Source organism: Protopterus annectens, chromosome 1.part1 (genome assembly GCF_019279795.1).
Source record: "Protopterus annectens isolate FY-2018-M chromosome 1.part1, PAN1.0, whole genome shotgun sequence".
In the NCBI taxonomy this organism is placed as follows: Eukaryota; Metazoa; Chordata; order Ceratodontiformes; family Protopteridae; genus Protopterus; species Protopterus annectens.
The window spans coordinates 1,476,005,342-1,476,027,398 of record NC_056726.1 but is presented as its reverse complement, the minus strand read 5'-3'; the positions used below and the strand labels follow the sequence as shown (position 1 = coordinate 1,476,027,398).

Sequence of the window (22,057 nt, the reverse complement as noted above, 5' to 3'; positions counted from 1 at the left end):
ACAAGTACCATTATGACTCCATCATAGTTCATGTTGGTGTGAATGACTTGAGATATACTTCACTGGACTATATGAAGAGAGACATGACTGAGCTCTATGAATATGTATCCTAGGCAGGTATGTCCCTAGCCTTAAGCAGCATTCTACCCTGACCTAGGATGATACCACAATATAAACAAAAAATGATTGACTTCAACAACTGGCTTAGTTTTTGGTGACATTCTAAGGGGATCCAGTTCCTGTCAGCCTGGGATGACAAGGCTCATAGACCATGCTTCTTTGCCAGAGATGGTCTTCATCTGTCACCTCTAGGCTTTTGTTACTGGCTAAGACACTTGCCTCCCCCATAGTGCCTTTTTTATGCAAGGTCTCAAGAACAAAATTTCCAACATGAAAATATCACTTACAAATAAAGTAAAGGTTATGCTGTTAAATGCTAGGAGTTTAACTCAGAAGCTGCACTCTCTTGAAGCACTTTTCTTCCTGGAAGATGTTGACATCTGTGCAGTTACAGAAACTTGGTTCAGGGCTGCAGAGAGTACCCTGGCCTTGCAAGGCTACAATGTCTTCCACACTTTGAGACCCCCAAATGAACATGTGAGAACCAAATGAGGAGGAGTATTTATCTTAAACAAAGATAAATACACCTCTAGACTGGTTAGACAGGAAAACTCCACAGAGTTACTCCAAGTTTAACTAACTGGGGGTAAGACCCCTCCTTTTAAGTCATCATTAGCTATAGGCCCCCTTCAATGAACCAAAATACCCCCGCTGCTTATTTGAACCTAGTTGAGTCAATCAAGACTGGTGCAGTGGTGCAGCGGTAGCGTTGTCCCCTCACAGCAAGAGGTTCTCCAGTTCGATTCTCAGCTGGGATTCCTTCTGTGTGGAGTCTGCATGTCCTCCCTGCATTTGTGTGGGTTTCCTCTGGGTGCTCTGGTTTACTCCCACGTTAAAAATACATGCATCTAGAGCGTTTCTCCCTGGGCCTCTGCTGAAAATTGGCTTGTTCCAAGTTGGACTTTCCCGTTAACAAATGTTAATTAAATAAATAAATCAAATTACAACCAAACTCTCTAGTCATGGGTGATTCTAACTATCCCTCCATTAACTTATACCAGTGCCAACATGCTCACACAAAGGTTCTTGGACTTTGTTAACACTTATGCCCTGGAACAAATAGTATGCAACCCCACAAGGGCCTCAAATATTCTCGACCTGGTCCTCACCAACATGGGTGACTGTTGAACCACCACAAGTATAGGATCCTCACTGGTTAAATCTGATCACAAATCAGTCACATTTGAAGTAGCTATAATACCTGAACCCCTCTTAGGTGAAATCAGACTAAAAATTTCACTAAAGCTAATTTTACCCTTCTGAGGGATGGCATAAATAACTTTCAAGCTCCTTTTTCCACAGATGGCATTGACAACTATACTAAGGTATACACAAGTGTCCTGTACAAACACTTATAGAAATGTGTTGACACAGCTGTACCTGATAGGATCAAAACAAGATCCTCAAGAAAAAACAAGCCTCCCTGGTGGACATCTTGCATTAATAGTTATACAACAAGAGGAAGACGATGTCTAAGAATATAAAAGAGAGGTCTCAGCATTGGAAGAACACTCTCCTCTGCTTGAACATACAAATAGGACAACTTGTAAAATCCTCTAAGGGATTTAGCAACCATAGGTAAGGACAACCATAAGGCATTCTTCAGCTATATCCATGACCTAAAAAGTAGGACCCAGATGTGTGCTGAACTAGCTGTGGATGGCTTAACACACACCGAGCCTGCAAAAATAGCTAACCTATTAGCTGACAGGTTTGGTGAAAATTTCACTCCCCTTTCCCTTCTAAACATTCTACAAAGCATTCTTTCTACATCTCCCCCACCTTGCATCTCCAAAGAGCAAGTCATTAATGCTCTCTCTAAAGCCAAAAACACAGCCTCTATGGGACCAGATGGCATCCCAGGTTGCATATTAAATGGTTTAAAACATATGTTAGCAAATCCATTAAGTACTCTCTTCAACCATAGCTTGAGTACTGGTCTTGTCCCTGCTGAATGGAAAACAGCAACCACCATCCCCCTTCATAAGGGGGTACAGCAACAGACCCTGGGAACTACAGACCCATAAGCTTAACCAGCCGTAAGTGTAAGGCCATGGAAGGAATCATAATGGACCTTATAAATAAGGATATAGCTGATCTCCAAACCTTTGACCTGACAAAATCTGATTTGTCAAAGGCAGGTCATGCCTGTTAAACCTGGTGGACTTCTTTGAAAATGTCCCCAGAGCCACAGATGAAGGCAAATCTGTGCACACTCTCCTTGTTGAGTATCAACCCTTATGTAATCAGGTGGGTTGCTAACTGGCTCACTGATAGATCACACTCAGTCAAAGTTGGGAACTTTACCTCAGCCAGTAGACCTGTCACCAGTAGGGTTCCACATGGGTCAGTGCTGGGCCCCCAATTGTTTGGAATATACTCCTCAGAAGTTCAGGCCAAAACAGAGGGGTTGTGGCTGATTAAGTTTGCTGATGACTGCAAATTAGGTGCAATCATGGAATCCCCAAACAATGTCAATATACTTCAAGAGGGACTTACACAAACCAATGATTGGTGCCAAAGTCATGGACTCAAACTCAGTGCTAAAAATGCATCAATATCCCCTTCAGTAAAAACGATATTGCTGCAGACTATCATATAAATAGTAATACCCTAAGTAACAACTCAGTAGTGAGAGACTTGGGAATGCAAGTCGAATGTTGCCTAAACTTTGACCACCATGTGTCTTCTGTGGTAAAGAAATCATTCTACATCACACACCTCATTAGCAAAGGTATTGCTTCAAGAGAGAAAGACGTCATAACTCCCCTGTACTCGACCCTCATCAGGCCAATAATTGAGTACAATGCTCCCTTTAGTATGTACCTTACCAGGCACCTGCAGCAACTTGAGAGACATCAAAGATTTCTAACCAAGGGTCTCTGGCACATGTCATACACTGACAGACTGAAGTCACTGTAGCATACAGACTACTTAGAGGAGACTTGTGCCTGGCCTACACAGCAATCTCAGATCCAAACCTAATGGAAATGCTGCATATCGGCAAGTCAAATGGGACAAGGGTCACCCGCCCCAGGGACCTTAACCTGTCCTGCGACTTAAATAGGACCTGTTGTAAAGACAGATATGTCTCTCAGTAGTTGCCACTCCTCTGGAATAGGCTACCAATTCACATCAAACACAGCCCCTCTATGACCCTGTTTAAGCATAACCTGGATGACTGGATGGGAAACCATAAATTCCTCCCTGGGATTTCACCTATGACCCTCCTAGATATGGGCAGTCATTGCTAACTAAGATCTCGAGTTTAGGCAGGGTCCTTTATATTGGGGTTCTCTAGTATTATATTGGGTACACATGGCTAGGCTTATAAAGACCTTCAGGTCCATCACCTAGTAACCACATATGAACCTATGAACCTAATCTGAGGTAGTTCATGGATCGGTACTTTGGTGGAAGAGTGAAGAAGCTTTCCAGATGAAAGAAAATGAGCTATGAGATATTACTTGGTTAAAATAAGTCATACGTTACTGAATGAGAAATCTGATATACTTTTACTGACTTTTGGTTCATGTTTTTAGGGGGGGGGGGCTAGTCTTTCCCAAGAGTATTTGTTGCTGTAATAATGTATGTTTTTCACATCATGGGTGCCAAACAAAGAGAGAGAGAAAGGATGTGGTGTACATTATCTTTTATATCCAGGCTTTGTCTAATGGCTATGGCATTAAAACCCAACCAATAGAATATAGCCACATACTTCTAGGAACATTGAACTTCTAAAAAGATCGGGTTATGGGTATGACACCTGCCTTCAGCTAATTCCACTGAAATGTAATGATTTAATGCAGCAATAATACTATTATAATAAGTGAAGCACTTTGATTATGCTCCAAAATTGGCAAACAGGTGAGTTTGTTATGCCTTCTTTGTGACATGTGAACCTAGCTATAACACAGGGGGTTATGGTCAAGTCTCAGAGAATAACCAATATTTTATGTGTTCAAGACATGCCTGCCAAGAAATTCTCCTTGAGAACAAATCTCAAGAGATGAATCTTGATAGCTATGTTGAGAGCATATCCTGGGTTATGACTGGGAGGATCTGACCATAGTTTTTCCTAGTGCACAAAGCTTTACCTGCTCTCACGTACTGCAAAATTCAGAGAAAAAGTGTTGCAGTAGTAAATGTTTCACAGCTTTGCAAGTTATACTGCACTTACCACTGCTACACAAACAGTGGCTACCACAGCAGGGCAGCAGGAAGCTGTATTCAGGCATTCGCTGTTGTCACAATATTTGAAAACAAATTTATACAAACAACTACTTAATCACATTAACATTTATGACCTGTTATGTGATGCACAGCATAGGTTTCCCAATGCTTACTGTACCTTTACCACCATGGTAATGTCCACTGATACCATATATTGCAACCAAAATGAGGGAGTCATAATGCAGGCCTCTTTATTGACATGGCAAGGGCCTTTGAATCAAACACCCATAGCCTAGCTCTTGATAAACTCAGAAGACTCAACTTTGCCGATAACACTATTTACTGGTTTTGCAAACTATCTGAAACACTGAACCTTCCAAGTCCATAGTAACATTTTGTCTACTGCTGGTACACTTAACAGAGATGTACCAGAAGGTTCTGTACGTGGCACTCTACTGTTCTTCTTCCTCATTGTCAATGATCCCCTCTAAAACTACCAAATCTTAAATTAATAATAATAACATAGATGATATGCTTCTCCTGCAATCCAGTACAAGACACTCTGACCTGCAAACTAATCTCCAGGACAACTTCACTCAGTTATGCACATGGTCCACATCTAACAAGCTGCTAATTAGCCGTAAGAAAACTAATGTCATGGTGTTTGCCTCGATCAAGAAATGACCCCCAATCCATCCTATTCTCTTAACAGATTAAAACAATGAGTAAAAAAGGTTACACAGGAAAACCAATTGATTAAAAACACAAAAAGAAAAATCTAGCAAAGCTAGACTTTCCACTGTGTGATACCTTAAACCTCTTGGATCAGAGGCAACATTGCTCATTGTTTTAGTTTGTTAGTTGGGATATTTTGTAGATACCCTAATGTTTGTTTGTTTATCAATTGGGTACGACAACCCTGTGTTTCTAAAAGTCAAACATTCCTCTTATGCTGTGCTGATGATGCCATAAGAAGGCAGAAACATGCATGTCCACAGCTAGAGGGTTTGGATTTATTGGCCTGGAATTGTCCATAAATAGATTTAAAAGTAAAAGAAAAAGTCATGCACATTCAGAATTGCCATTCAGCTGAAACACTTGATATCCTTAAAGGGTAATTTGCAAATATCCCATGTTGCCTCTGAATTCTCTTAACAGATCTTAATGGTAACATGATACCTGATGTCAGTGAACAGAGGTACCCAGGCCTTAGACTTACCTTACATTCTCCTTTAGTACAGATATATATTTTGTAACTATTAAAGTCCATGCTCAATTAAAAATATTTTTTGACAAGACTAGTCACCTCCTCACACCAACTGCTCACAGAGCCATTGCCAAAATATTTAAATATCCAAATTGAAATATAACTTTCCTTTTCTCGTTATACACTCACAGAATACAGGCTACTGAGAAGAAAATCTGCAGATTCCTCCTATTAGCAGAATACTATGGCAATTTGGTAAAAAAATTCCAAATGGCTTTCAGTGCCTGATGTGGCCACTTTTCTTCTAATTACACTACTACTTTACAACGGTGCAAGGAAGAGTCACTGCCCCCTCCCAAGAGTCACTACTTAACAACTTTGCAAGGAAGAGTCACTGCCCCCTCCCAAGAGTCACTACTTAACAACAGTGCAGGGAAGAGTCACTGCCCCCTCCCAAGAGTCACTACTTTACAATGTTGCAAGGAAGAGTCACTGCCCCCTCCCAAGAGTCACTACTTTACAATGTTGCAAGGAAGAGTCACTGCCCCCTCCCAAGAGTCACTGCTTTATAACGTTGCAAGGAAGAGTCACTGCCCCCTCCCAAGAGTGAAACTACCTTTCTAAGACAACATTTATGAACTCAGTAGTACATCAAGCAATGACTTCTCTCTAGAACGCCCTCCATTTAAAACTGATGTAGGTGAGACAGCCTTCTCTAGACTGGGACCAGCTACCTGGAACTACCTGCCTAGAGACATCAAAAATCGAGAAAACATTAAATGATTCAAAGATGCACTTACAGAGCTGCAACTGCTACTATGACAATGGTTAGGTAACTTACCATCCCATAGGATAGATAATAGACTATATAAGAAACTTTTCTCAGCCTCATACTGTAGCATTTTCTGCATATGTTGCATATGTATGTAGGAGTATACATTTATGCATTATTGTATGATTGCACTGTATTTTATGCACACCATGGCTTGTATTTATGTAACTTTTCTTTGTTCTTCTGTCAGTGCACTCTCACCGCATCTCCTTATTCTTACTGTAGCTGCACTGAGTCTTAGCATTTTGTACTGAATTTTAGCATTTATTCATTCTGTATATTCTACTGTATTTTCTGCTCCTTGAGCTTGAGTTGTGGTTAAAGAGGGTCAGTAGACCAGCCCACTTAGCTGGCAAATAAATAGTAATAAATAAGTTGCAAGACTATCTCTTCACTCACAGATCTTTTTTTCAAAGTAAAGAAAAGAAACAGTCTGAATGAAAAGTTTGACATCTGAGCTTCTCACAGCTCTTCTGTGATGCAGCTGACTGCTGTTAATGCTCTGGTGTGAGGCTAGTGGTGAGAGGTGCTTAACAAAAGCTTGTTAAGCACCTGACATCAGAAAGGACAATCCCATTTCATCCCCAACTTCAGAATGTAATTGTGGTGCCTCATGCACTACAAGCTCCTTCTAATGAGGTTTATATGTCAGAAGCTTGTTATTATCGAGTGTTACACTCTGTCACAAACAATACTCGCCTCAGAACTGTATTATTGAACTCTGACAACTTTAAAAAAATTTACCCACATTCCATGCTGCAAGTCACATAAAAAATCTAGCAAAGGTGTCACCACCTTTTAAAGCCAATGATCGATGAGCGGTGCACTTCATTTGTAGTCACTGTGAAACAGCACACACTTTGCACTCCTACATGTTTTTTTTCTTCGTAACGGGTAACATATCAGGGCAAGTAAAGTATAACTAAAGCTTAAATGTATAATAAACATGTTTTTATATGTTTTTTCACATTGTGCAATGTGCCTTTTCAGATTTTTTATATTTTATTATGAGCACCAGCTTTTTTATATGTACATATTATAGATTTGAGCTTTAGTTATAAAGCAGTGATATATATGTATATATTTTCTGTTTTTCATCCACACTGTTTCTCTTAGGCTTGTTGCTTAAAGAATAGGGCAATATGATTGGTGCTGATGTTTTTTGAATGCTGTTATTTATTGATGGATTGCTAGTTGTATTTTAGGTCTGATGAAGTAGTGTGTCTACACTAAGAAAGCGCTCACTCAATAAACTACTGTTTTTTTATATAGCTGTTCTGCTATTGCTTGGTCTGTTGGATGCTTTTAAAGAGTTTATCTACTATATTTTTATCCAGCAGCCATTTTATAGTGGCTGTGACTTGGTTTGTGTTTGGATTCTTAATTTAGCTTTTGTTTTTCTTTATTTGTGTGAGCTTGTACTTCAATGTTATTTTAAATATTTCCTGTGTTTTTTTTAACTCTGATGTTACTGTGAAAATATACTTAGTATCTTCTTGTTCTTTTATTATTTATTATTAAATATATTTAAACCTTTCATCGTGGCTGCTGTTTATGTAGATATTTAAGTTTTGCGAGTACTTGCATATTTATTTGGTAACACTGTGTGGGCCACTCCTAATAGCCTTGTTCTTGGTCAAACTACCATTTGTATTAGTATTAATATTACAGAGTAAAATTGGACACTGTTTGTTAAGGGCCCCAAAGTAGTTGATAAGGAGTGAATGGTCATAGTGGTAACTACCTTATAGTCTGGGCGGAAGGGGGCATAGCTAATAAACCCATGCCAACCTTTCCCCAGTTTGTGTGTGTGTGTAAATCAAACCTCAGAGAGTGTGTGTGCCAGCTACTTGGGCAGGGACATGAAGCACTGGTTGGACAGAGAGGGTGCTGGAGGTCTTGGCTTGGTTACTCAGCTGAGATTTCACCTCTATAGCTGTGGGAGTGGGGAGTCTTATTGGGAATCTGGAGGAAGAGGGAGAAACCAGCCCTGGACAGACTGTGCTCTCTGTGCGCTCCTAAGGTAAATTGCACGTGATGTACCTGTTATCCTCTAAGTGAACACCACCACTGTTGCCAGTGGTGAGGATTGAGGCTCCTTGATTACTGGTTGGCAGTGATGTGTCATCACATATTAATTGGCTGGCCACCACATTGCATATTGGGATTCAGTGGTGTGATATTGAACTCCTGTAGCCTCTAAACAGTGGTCACTAAAGAAGGCGTTAGTACTCTCAAGCAGCCACACAGTAGACATTTAGAGTTTCATATCACAATAGTTGTATTTACTTTTTGTTAGCTTAGTTAGTCAGAGAGAGAAGGCAAGGATGCCATAGGTTCACAGATTCATAGATTAATACTAAGCTAACTGCCCTTGTGAGTCATTTTAAGCCTAGCCAATTATCCCTTGTGAGACTCAAGCCCTGCACCTTGTGCTTGCAAGGCAAACACCTTAACCATTAGGCCACCTTGTGAAAAAAAAGAGGAGTCATCAGAGGATTGTGGCAAGCTGACAAGGAGCTAGTTGGCTGAGATGTGCCAAGCCAAATAAGTGGTGCATGCCAACCTGACTAAAGCGGAAATGATTGAAGCCTTAGTCACAGCTGCATCACAGGCCAGCAAGAAGACAGCCAGACTTGCCCTGGGGATGTACAACTCACAGAAAATAGACAGTTCAGTTTTTCCTCAGAGGACTTAAAAATCTGTCTGGAGTTAAACAGACTTGAACTGGAGGCCAAACATTTGGAGCTAGAACCAGCAGAAAGACTGTGGCAGGAGAAACAAATGGAATTAGAATCAGCAGAGAGACTGAGACATCTGGAAGCTGAAGAAAATGAGGGGCAAGGCAATATGAAAAGGAGATGTTGACTCTTCACCAGGGTCATGGAGGTAATGGGGAAGGGAGTAACTGAACCCTAGAAGCAATAAAGGTCAGTAAATTTCTAACACAATTTACAGAGGGTGATAATTTTGACAAGTTTTATTCATATGTTTGAAAGGGTATGTAAACAGTATAATGTTGTCCAAGGGCTCTGGGTATGGTTCCTGACCCCCTTACTCCATGGTAAAGCTGTAACTGCTGTTTGTAAATTGTCTGATACTGATTGCTTAAATTAGAATACAGTTAAAAATTGTTTATTAGAGTGTTTTTAGTTAACACCTGAAGCTTATAGAAAAAGGTTTTGTGAGCATAGACACAAGGCAGATGAAAGTGTGTGTGATTATAATGCTGAGTTAAGCACTTATTTTCATAGGTGGGTGAGTGGGTGTCAGGTCACCACTTCTGAAGGGCTGGCAGACCTTTTGGTGAGGGAACAAGCCCTTAGCACTTGGCCTGATGACATGAAAATCTGGATGGCAGATAGAGAATGCAACACTGCAGGTGAGTTGGGGAAAAAAGGAGACCTATACCTAGCAAGCAGGGCATCACTGCACAGGAAAGAGATACCCAGTGCTGCACATGGGTATAAGGGAACCCAAGGTGGGCAGTCTAAACTGCCCCAACAGTGTCTGCCAGTCGCAGGGGGGCCACTAGTTCAGGTATACAGCCAGGATCAAGGGTTAAATGTTTTAAAGGTAACCAGTGGGGCCATGTAGCATATAGATGTCCATGGAGGCAAGGTGGGGAACAAAAGGTAGGGAAGCCAGAAAGTGAGAACAACAGAATGCCAGTGGTAAGTTGTCTGGAGACAACAAGGGTACCAAACTACCAGAAGAGTCAAAATAAAAAAGAAACAGAAGTAAAACAATCCCAGTAAATGTCTATAAGTAGAAAGGAACCAGGTGCTCCAAAGGACCAGGACTCTTCTCTCCAAATAACAAGCCTTTATTAAAAAAAAAAGAAAAAAAAAACAATGGTTCTGATGATGTCATATTAACAAAACAAAAACGTTAAACCATACGTTTTTAAGATTTATGTGGATGTTTTAAACCAGTTTGTTTTTTCTTTTTTTTAAAATAAAGGCTTGTTATTTGGAGAGAAGAGTCCTGGTCTTTTGAAACTACCAGAAGAGGTTATATCCTGTCTTAGTAAATGGGAAACAGACCACTGCTAAGAGAAACACAGCCTCTGACCTAACCATTGTGAAGCCTGCAATGGTTAAAGAGGAGCACTACTTGCTTGGCAGTTTACTCCAGTCAGAGCTTTAGAAGAAATCCCATTCCAAATACCCTTGGCTAGGGTTCACTTTGAATGGGAGGGTGGAAAAGGAAGCAAGCAAGTAGGTGTGTTTGAGGATATCCCTGCAGATGTCCTGATAGGGAATGATTTTGATAATGCAGTAAGGTGTGTTCATGCAGTTACATGCAGTCAGGCTTGGAGACAGGTATGTGGGTGTGGTAGCATTGGGGTGACCTAGACAGACTGCACACTTGAAGCCAGGACTGGTGAGATGGTTACTTCAGAGAGGAAGCTTCCCTGTAGCAGTGAGACTGACAGTGGGTGGGTACTGATTTTCCCTTGGACAGCATGACTCAAGGGCACAGGTGAGTAGTAGTACACAGGCTGGCAGTGAGGCACCTCTGTCAGAGGATACCTGACTTCTTGTGGAAGGGAAGGTGGGAAGAGTTACAAAGAGAGAGAGAGAGCTGACACAGTCTCAGCTCTCAGACCCTACTTTACAAGGCTTAAGGGAGGTAACTAGGGAGGCACCTGATTCTCAAGGTAAGGGGGGGAATCTGTATACTAAGACAAAGGGTTACTGTATAGAAAGTGGACCCCTGATGGAGGTTAGTGGGTGAGATAATACAGTAGTTGGTAGTGCCTAGAGCCTACCATCTGGCACTTCTAGCCATAGCCCATGACATTTCCTTTGCAGGTCATATGGGCATAAAACGTACAAAGAGACGTATTATGCAGAACCTTTATTGGCCTGGGATTTCCAGGGATGTAGCAAGGTACTGCAAGACCTGTGAGCCATGCCAAAAAGTAGGCAAGGCAGGAGACAAGGTGAAAGCACCTTTGATGCCTTTGCCTGTGACTGAGGGTAGCTATGGATATTGTGGAGCCTATGAGTACTCCAAGTTCCATAGGGAAGAAGTATATCCTACTGGTAGTAGATTATGCTACCAGATACCCTGAAGTGGTGGCCCTGTCCTTCATTGAGGTGGAAAAGATGGCAAATGCTTTGTTAGAGATTTTCAGCAGGGTAGGTTTCCCAAAAGAAATACTGACTGACAGAGATGCCAATTTCATGTCAGACCTGCTGGTTTGTCTGTGGGACCGCTGTGGGGTGAAGCACCTAAAGACCACCCCCAGACTAAAGGTTTTGTGGAGAGGTTAAACTCTACACTAAAGACCATGCTATGGGCATTTGCAGACCAGTTTAAGAGGGAGTGGAACAAATATTTGCCCCATCTGTTGTTTGCTTACAGAGAGTTGCCCCAGGAATCCAGAGTTTTTTTACCCTTTGAGTTGCTGTATGGGCATAGGGTGATGGGACTTCTAGATTTGATTCATGATGAGTGGGAGGGTGAGTGTGAATCCCACAAGGAGTCTGTTGTGCCATATGTCCTAAACCTCAGGACAAGGCTCAGGGAACTCATGGCCTTGACCCAGGAGAACCTGGCAGAAGCCCAGCAGCGGAAAAAGGTCTGGTATGCTTGAGCCTGAGTGTGTGCTGTGGGACAGCAGGTTATGGTGCTAATTCCTGTCAGACACAATAAGCTGCAGGCAGCTTGGGAAGGACCTTTCAAACTGGTTAGGAAGGTCAGTGATGTTAACTACATGGTAGAACTCTTAAGCAGGAGACAGGGGCACAAATTGTACCATGTTAACATGATGAAACCTTACATGATAGGGAGGCCCTTGTGCTGAGTACTTGCAGTAGATGCAGGAAGAGTCTGGGGGGGATCAGGTGACTGAACTCCTTAGTCAGGCTCGGACTGACACCTCAGTGGAAGGGGTAGCAATGTTCCAGCAGCTATCTCCTACCCAGGTTCTAGAAATCCGAGCAGTGTTACAGGAGTTTGGGGACATGTTCACTGGGAAACCAGGGTGCACCCACCTGGTGCAGCACCAGGTGGATACAGGACTCCAAAGGCCTATCAAGCAGGCCCCTTATAGGGTGCTTGAGAAAGTCAAACAGACTCTAAGGGAGGAGATACAAGCAATGTTGGAACTGGGGGTAATCCAGGAGTCCAGCAGTCCCTGGGCCTCGCCAGTGGTGCTGGTACCAAAGAAGGATGGCAGCACCAGGTTCTGTGTAGACTACAGGAAACTAAATAGTCACACAGAGTCAGATGCTTACCCCATACCTAGCACAGATGAAGCCCTAGAGCAGCTGGGTGGAGCTAAGTATCTTACCACTACTGATCTTACCAAGGACTACTGGCAGGTGCCCTTGACTCCCAAAGCTAGAGATAGATCTGCCTTTGTGACTCCTTTCAGCTTGTATGAGTTCACAAAGATGCCCTTTGGGATGAAAAATTCCCCAGTGACTTTTCAGAGGCTGGTAGCTCATATCCTAGTAGAAGCAGGAGGGTTTGCTTGCATAGATGATATTGCCATCTACAGCCATTCCTGGCAATAGCACCTTCAGCATGTCAGGGAGGTGCTGGGCAGACTGCAAATGGTAGGGTTGAACATTAAGCCTAGTAAGTGTAAAGTGGGTATGGCAGTGGTCTCCTGCCTGGGACATAGAGTGGGAAGTGTTAAAATCAGACTAGAACCTACCAAAGTAGAAGCCATTCAGGCATGGACTGCCCCGTTACCAAACAGCAGTTAAGGGCATTCTTAGGGACAGCAGGGTACTGCAGAAAGTTTATCCCCAATCATAGTACCAAAGTTGCTCCCATCACAGACCTAACAAGGAAAAACAGGCCAGATAAGGTAGTGTGGACCCCAGCATGTGAGCAGACATTTCAGAAGCTTAAAGGAGCTTTGGGAGGACCCCCTGTGTTAGCCAATCCAGATTACAACAAAGAATTTGTTGTGCAGGTGGATACTTCAAACCATGGGGTAGGGGGCTGTACTGAGCCAGGTTTCCTCAGAGGGGGAAGAGCACCCAGTGGTATATCTCAGCCATAGGGTCTGACCCAGGGAGGAATGCTATGCAGCTGTAGGAAAAGAATTTCTAGCCATAGTAAGGGCACTGCAGAAACTTCAGCCTTGTCTGTATGGAAGGAAATTCACTGTAGTTACAAACCGCAATCCCTTAACATGGCTACATCGAGCCAGGCAGCAAAATGCCAAGTTACAAAGGTGGAGCCTAGGGTTGCAAGCATATGATATGACAGTGCAGCACGACAGTGGGGTTAGCGATGCCAACGCAAATGGGCTGTCGAGACAGGGAATGAGGTAAGGTATTCCCAGATAGGCTTGTCCCTCTCAAGCAAAATTTCTCAAGGGTCACTTGAGAAACTAACTTGAGGCTTCTAAGTGGGGAAGAAGTGTGACAAGAGGAGGTACTGCCAGCACAGATAGAAGGAATATATGTTATTTCTGAATATCAAAACAATTTATATAAGATGCTTGTATTACAAATGTTTTAGAACTGTATGCCATGTGTATATCAAACTTCTCTGTACAGATGTTTGTGTTGAAAAGGTATTTGTAAAGTGCTTGTGCTTAAAATGTATCTACAGTGTGCCCTATTGGAAGAGAACAGAAATGTACGTGCACTATTGTAACTGTTTAAATGTATATGTTAACAGAGGTAACTGGAGGGTTAATTTCAGCTCAGCAAACTTTAGAAAAATATCTGAAATTAAATTACGTTAGAGGCTAGGCCATAAAGATGACTTTATGGAGCTGGAGACACAAAGTCTGTACTAGGAAGCTTTCTGTATTGTCTTTGGGTGGAACCAATTGTTACTCTGGAAGCATAAAGGAATGCATTTATTTTATGGCTTCGAGCACCTGCCAATAATCTGAGCAAAAGCCCTTGCATGGGTATTTTTACAGGTAGATGCTAAATACTGCCACCTTCAGCAATGGGGGTTTTGCCTGGGAACTAGAAGTCAGATGACCAGAAATTGTCATTCTGCAAGCTATCCCAGCAGTAATATTTTAGATATTATTTTGAGAAGTCTCTCAGTGAGACAGAGCAGTCTGCATTCTGTCTTAGACCTGACAACAACTAGAAGAACCATTCACCACATCTGCCTTGCTCTAAGTAAGTTTTTTAGGGTATAGTAACTCTCTTAGATACAGTCAGGAATATAGTGAAGCTTAGTTTAGATTTTTTTTTTATTAGTGTGATCTTGTACTGCAATGCTATTCTAAATATTTCCTGTGGTTTTGAACTCTGATGTCACTGTGAATATATATTTAGTATTTTATTGTTCTTTTATTATTTATTATTACATATATTTAAACCTTTCATTCTTGCTGCTTTTTACATAGATATTTAAGTTTTGAGAGTACTTGCATATTTATTTGGTGACACTGTGTGGGCCACTCCTAATACTCTTGCTCTTGGTTAGACTACCATTTATATTAGTATTGATATTGCACAGTAAAATTGGACACCCCTTTTTTAAGGGCCCTAAAGTAGCTGATAAGGAGTGACTGGTGGCAGTGATAACAACCTTATATTCTGGGCAGAAGAGGCATAGCTAGTAAACCTGTTCCAGCCTTTCCTAGGTGTGTGTGTGTGTGTGTGTGTGTGTGTGTGTGTGTGTGTGTGTGTGTGTGTGTGTGTGTGTGTGTGTGTGTGTGTGTGTGTGTGTGTGTGTAAATCAAACCTCAAAGAGTGTGAGTGCCAGCTACTTGAGCAGGGACATGAAGCACTGGTTGGACAGAGAGGGTGCTGAAGGTCTTGGCTTGGTCACACAGCTGAGATCTCAACTCTATAGCTGTGCCAGTGGGGAGTCTTATTGGGAATCTGGAGGAAGAGGAAGAAACCAGCCCCAGACTGACTGTGGTCTCTGTGTGCTCTTAAGGGAAATTGCACTTGATACAGAGTGCTGCATCTGGAAATACTGTGTGTATGTGTTATCCTCTCGGTGTACATTCCCCCACTGTTTCCAGTGGTGAGGATTGAGGCTCCTTGATTACTGGTTGGCCGTGGTGAGTGATCACATCCCTGTACAAGGTGGAGAGGATAGGGGTGGCAGGTTTGCTTTTATCAGTATCCACAGGAAATGCAGGCATTGATGGGCCTTCTTTACTATATGACTGTTGTTTGTTGACCAAGATAGATCATCTGCAATGTGAACCCCCAAGGAATTTTGTGCTCTTTACTCTTTCCACCACATCACCATTATTCATGAGAGGAGAGTGACCTGGTTGTATTTTCCTGAAGTCCATTATGGTCTCCTTGGTTTTGTTGACATTAAAGCTCTTCCCACACACTGTGGTAATTCCTAGGCTTCTATATCAGTTTTCACATTTAGAAATTTAGGTTTCCATTTTTGGTATCTTGACTCCTTTGTCCTCTTCTTGACTAATATACTCCCAAATTTTGCAGCAAGCATTGGATTCCAACCTTACCAGTTGAGACTACAGGACTGTTAAGACATGTTACATATGTATGATTTCAGTCACAAACTGTAAGCTGGGTGCACTGTCTTAATTTTTTGATTAAATTCCATAACATCATCTCTTATTCCACCAAATTAATAATTTACATGACCCTTAGTTGGAAGTGTGAGACTCTAATTTTAACTGGGTTAAAAGGGAGTACTAAGTTGCATTTGTTTCCCCAGGTCCAGTACCTTAAGCAGATAACATGTGCACTTTTAGGCCAGGAAAAAATGTTTTTGCTTTCCTGAAAACTCCAACTGTCATGCTTTTTAGGTACTAATGTTCTGTGTACTGACAATTTCTTTGCGTCCGGCCAGAGTCTTAGCTTTTCTTAGCTCTGCTTCACAACACCCAGACATAATTAAGCAAATATTACAAACATGTCTAGAGTTGTATCCTACACAATCTTTGGAGGGACTTGTGTAAGTTGAGTTGAGATTGTTACTAACACTGGGATAAAAAGAAAATAATTAAATGAAAATACTCTAAATAAGATGTCCTTACTTACATAACTGGAAAACAAAACCTCTGAATAACTTTCATTTCTTTCCTTCCAGACTTTGCACTTTAGAAGGTATTCCAGTCATGAGCGGTGACCAGTTGGAGAGTGGACACTATTATGTAGCAGTTGGCATGGAAAAGTATAAGGACCTTCCATATGTTGAACTCCTGGTGTCCAAAAACTCAAGACGTAATATAATCAGGTAAAAGAAGATAAGCATTTTCATTTAGGTGTTGAATTGCATTGGACTGATTCAACTGTACCAGTGGACCTGAAGCAAAAACTTTCATCGGCATGTAATATTGATAACATAATTGAATTGATAAGAAATAAAAAAGCAGCAAAGCATTTGTTATGCTCATGAACAACTCCACTGAGGCCTATTTGGATGAGTCTAAGTCAAAAAAATAAGCTAAGATAAGAAAAAAACCCTGAAGGTTATTTATTATTTTTTTATGCTTGTTTACCAGGCTAGTGCACTGATTGCAAATAACCAATTTCAAGCAGAACCGGGTGGATATGGTGACAAGAATGCAGAAGGATTAGAATAAATCTTCAGAGATGCAAAAAGGATACTGTTTAACAAAATAATCCTTGGAAAAAATCCAACAGTTTGGAAAAAATGTTAGTTATATTAGTTAAGGGACACAAGGAACATACCCCCTGCCTGCAGGGCATGGGTGTATCGACCCCATGTAAAAGTACTTTTGCTAGAAGTCTGATCTACTAGTCATAGTCAAACAAGCATGGAAAGATTCATCCCCGATCAGCGAGCTGTACTATATGGAAGTAGCAGGCCTGCTAAAAGAAATTGAAATTTCTGTTGTTTAAGAAATCACTATAGCCTAGCAGTTGTTAGTGTTATGATGCAAAACATATTCAGTGACCATTTTTATTTCCACAGCATCCATTTCTAAAGCAGTGACCTTAATGTGAAGAAAAACAGAAACAAAACAAAAAAACAAAAACAAAGACACTGGATCAAAACAAGGGGGATGCAATACCTCTTACTGGCCCAGTACAGGTTTTGTAATTACTTGGGCTTTCAGATAAACAGGGAGTCCTTCATTGGGAGGTCATAAGTTACTAATGTTATATGCATTGCTTTACTATCCACTTGTGCTCAGAACAGAAGACATGTCATTTCTTTTCCATTGGCTGGGAAATCACTTGGAACAATGTCAGTTTGGGATAAATGTATGCAGATCAGATGTTTAGTATGGCAACTATGCATCAGATACAAACTGTGACATTATTGATGTTAAAAATACACCCTTCGTGGATATAAGGACAAAAGTGGCAAGACCCCCATTTCTTCATACTCTCATTTAATGGGTTAGTATACGTACACTCTAAAATGCTTTTTAAACTTCTAACTTTTTTGTAAACAATAATGGGAGTTTGTCCTACTATTTGTCTCGTATCCTTATTATTGGCTAATACAGCCCAATTCTTGAATAAGATATCAGCAACCTTTTTACTTCACCTATTAAAGGTTGTAATAAATGCACTACCAAAATTTTTGTCATTATAATTCTGGGTATTAGGGCAATTTTCATCAGAATTAAGCTGTATGTCATTTCCAACGGTATTAACTAAAAGAATTAATTAAAGGTTGCTGATATTTTATTCAAGAATTGGGTTGTATTAGCCAATGATAAGGATACGAGACAAATAGTAGGACAACCTCCCATTACTGTTTACAAAAAAGTTAGAAGTTTAAAAAACATTTTAGAGTGTACGTATACTGACCCATTAAATGAGAGTATGAAGAAATGGGGGTCTTGCCACTTTTGAGCTTATATCCAGGAAGGGTGTATTTTTAACATCAATAATGTCACAGTCATATTAAACAAAAAATGTTCCTGTAATTCAGAGAAAGTTGTATATTGTGCTTTATGTGTAAAATGTCCCTATTTTAATATAGGAAAAACAGAGAGAAAATTGAAAAACTGGATTTATGAACATCTAAGGGACATTAAAAATGGAAAAGATAAAACGCTTTAGCTCGGCACTGCATGGAATACGCTGATCATTCATTTAAATTTGTTATATACTGGAAGTTGTTATACCAGATCTAAGGGGTGGACCTTGGACACTTTTTTTAGAAAAACAAGAAACCTTATGGCAGCTAAGAACCAATTCTTTACAGTGGCCCGGATTAAATTATTCTTTTTCCCTTGCATGTTTTCTTAAATTAAAAGCCATAGAAAGATGAGTTTAGTAAACCAGTGAGGTCACATTCTTCTTATGCATGTCAGTTATAAAGGTATTTCACGAATACTAATTTGATTAGGAATGATCTTTTACGATTGGTAAAATGCTGGGAGAGGGGGTGTGTTTTTATATGCATTTTCTTATTTAAACTAGAAAAGAATGGGAATGTTTTTATTCTGAAGAAGTCTCTGACTTGGCAGAGACGAAAGTGCTCATTTCACTGCGGATTTTATGTGTTCCTCTTACTTTCCTGTGGATTTTACGTGGTTTACTGTGAACTACCATCAATAAACTATATTGCAGAACTACGGCTGGCTGTGCATATATTGTGGTTTATCCTGCTCGGCTGTGCCTTGTTTTTCATTGGTTTTGTGTATTTCCATTTATAGTAGGTTTGGAGACAAAGCCAGAGAGGTGAGCTTGCATTGGTTTGGACATGTGCTGACGAGGGATGCTGGGTATATTGGGAGAAGGATGCTAAGAATGGAGTTGACAGGTAAGAGGAAAAGAGGAAGGCCTAAGATAAGGTTTATGGATGTGATGAGAGAGGACATTTAGGTGGTTGGTGTGACAGAGCAAAATGCAGAGGACAGGAAGAAATGGAAACAAAGGATGTGGTGTGGTGACCCCTAACGGGAACAGCCAAAACATAAAGAAGATTGTTGCCAGTGTCAGTTTGCAAGCCTCAATCTTGCAAAAGGAAACTATATATACATATATATATATATATATATATATATATATATATATATATATATATATATATATCAGGATGCAGGGAGCCATGACCTCAGGCTATGCATTGTTGAGATGTGGCATTATGATTAGCCACCTTAATGTGATCGGATTTGGAGTTTGGTGTATTTGTTACACTGTAACGCCCATTAAATGCAAAAGATTTGGAACTAGAGGAGCAGCATCTCCTTTGGGAAGTCAGACTATCAGTCATGTTGCCCCCATATTGACACATATAGGATCCTCCTAGAATGACACCAACAATTAGCTTTTCCTTGTGCCTAGACATTATTCTTGATGAAGGAAAAATTCCACTCAGGACCAAAGTCTTACCTGCATTTGTCTCATGCACATAGTTCTGACATATCTTTTTGCATGTCCTTCGGGGTTTTGCACTGCAGGTTCTTCATCCTCACATGGATCAACACCATATTTGGCTAGGAAAAGGGTATTTAGGGCCCTTGTAACATCATCAATCTTGGATTCCAAAAGACAAATGACTGTATCCATACTCTTTCCCTTATCCAGCCTTAAGAACAAAGAATCTGCATGAGTAATGACCGAGTCAGTGACCACTAACACATTCTTGTTCATAGAGTGGTTAGTAGTAATAGAGTGGAAGTACTATGACTTTTGATGAGTTAGCTCTGAAAGAGTACAAAAGGGAGATGATGTTCATAGGTTCATAGATTCACAGGAGGTTACTAGGCTAATGCTTCAAGAGCCTATACAAGCCTAGCCAATATATTCTGATTTTACTCAATATATGTCCCCTAGAGGCAGGAGGATAGCATGGGTTTGGGCCTATGCCTACAGTATTTTATTGATTTTACATTTTTTACAGATTGCCACTATCCATAAGGCATATAGACACCACCCTGGGTCTCTGGATCTGAATTTTTGATTCCCTATCCATCGATCCAGATTCATTGGTCTTAAAGAGGGTCAGGGAAGGACTCTGCTGAACATGAATAGGAAGCCTATTCCAAAGAATCCAATCGCTGGGAGACATCTGTCTCTTCATGTCATGTTCTGTTTGATTCACTGACTAAGTTTATGTCCCTAGAATGGGTGACCCTTGTACCATTTGTCTTGTGGATATGTAGTAGCTCCATCAAGGCTGGATTTGTGAGTGCCTTGTAGGTTAGGCATAGGTCACTCCTCAATAGCCAATAGGAGACAGAGTAAAAGGAAGGGGCTTTCAGTCTATCCACGTAGGACGTGTTGTTAACACCCTAGTCAAGTACATTCTAAATGGTACAATGTACTCGATCATCAGTCTAATGAGGGCTGAGTACAGTGGGACGATACTGTCCTTGGGTCTGGATGCTGTGTACAGCAAGACGATAATCTCCTTGGGTCTGGATGCTGTATACAGCGAGATGATAATCTTCTTGGGTCTGGATGCTGTGTACAGTGGGACGATAATCTCCTTGGGTCTGTATTCTGTGCATGGCGGGATGACAATCCCCTTGGGTCTGGATGCCATATCTTTACTTAAAAGTTGTGCCACATAGAATGACTTCCTCACTACTGTGGGCACATTACAGTCAAAGTTCAGGCTACTACCTATCTATGTACCTAGATCCATTACCTATAAGTCTACTCTTAGGGCTGTGTTGTTAGTGTTATAGTTAGTAGGGGTATTTGATTTCCCAAATGGTATTACAATGCATTTCTTTGCATTTAGTTTCAGGCCATGGTTCTGACACCAGTCATTTGCCTGATTTAGACCATCCTGAAGGATATCTATGTCACTGGGGGATTCAATGATTGCCCCTAGCTCGCAGCTGGCTGCAGACTTTGTCATCTAGAGGTCTTCCACATTGGCCTTGGTATCTGAGAAGTATATTCCTAACAGGAGTGGTCCCAGCACTGAGCTCCATAGCACACCACTAATAATTTGCCTTTTTCTGGAACTTGAATCACCTGCTTTAACCACATGTTCTGTCCTTGAGCCCATTAGTTATCCATCTGGTGAGGTAGGGATTTATGCCCAGTTATGTGAGTTTACTTATAATACCTGAGTGGGGAATTGTGTCAAATGCCTTGGACAGGTTGAGGTAGGTGGTATGCACTGTTTCACCCTCATCCGTTGCCTTAGTTGCTTTTTCGAGGAAGTCAACTAGATTTAGTAGACATAATCTTAAGTTGACAAAGCTGAATTGGGGTGGGGTCCAGTGTTTGGTGGTTTCCTGTGTCTTTATTTATCAGGCCCATGATTATTCTTTCCATGGCCTTACAAACAAGACTAGTCAAGCTTATGGGTCTGTAATTTCTCCGGTCAGTTGACAGTCCTCCCTTATACAGAGGGATGACCATAGTTGTTCTCCACTCTATCAGAACAAAGCTGGTCCAGAGGCTGTTAATTAAACAGAAATTATATTTGGGCTGATAGGTTCTGATTTAAGCAGCACCTTGGTATATCATTCACCCCATTGTCTCATGTTGAGTGCTATGGCTACCTGTTCACTGGTGATAATTGGCAGGGAAGCGTTGGAGGGTATTTTTTTGGGAGAGAACTGGGGGAGATGGGGAACTAAAGTTTGAGCTGAATTTATCAGCCAGTAGGTTTTCCATATCTTCTGGCTGAGTATAGGAGATGCCATCTATAACTAATTCTGCACATTGTTGGGTGTTGCCCTTAAGACTGTAGAAATAACTGAAAAATGCCTTAAGGTTATCATTAGCATTGGAGGCTATTTTGCCGCAAAGTCTTCTTTCACAGACTTGACTAGTGACCTGATTTGCTTGTTTATACTAATGAGGGACTTACTGTTCTGCTGTGCACATTCCCTATTAATT

General features: G+C 41.0%; 1 protein-coding gene across 2 annotated transcripts in view; it reads left to right on the top strand.

The window, feature by feature from the left end:
• Window positions 1-22,057, top strand: part of DCDC2B (doublecortin domain containing 2B) — a 722,606-nt gene that overhangs the window by 417,900 nt on the left and 282,649 nt on the right. For both annotated transcript variants that reach the window (XM_044082560.1, XM_044082551.1), the window contains one exon: window positions 16,356-16,502. In XM_044082560.1, coding sequence (XP_043938495.1) covers window positions 16,356-16,502 — 147 coding nt within the window. The remainder of the gene's footprint in view (window positions 1-16,355; window positions 16,503-22,057) is intronic.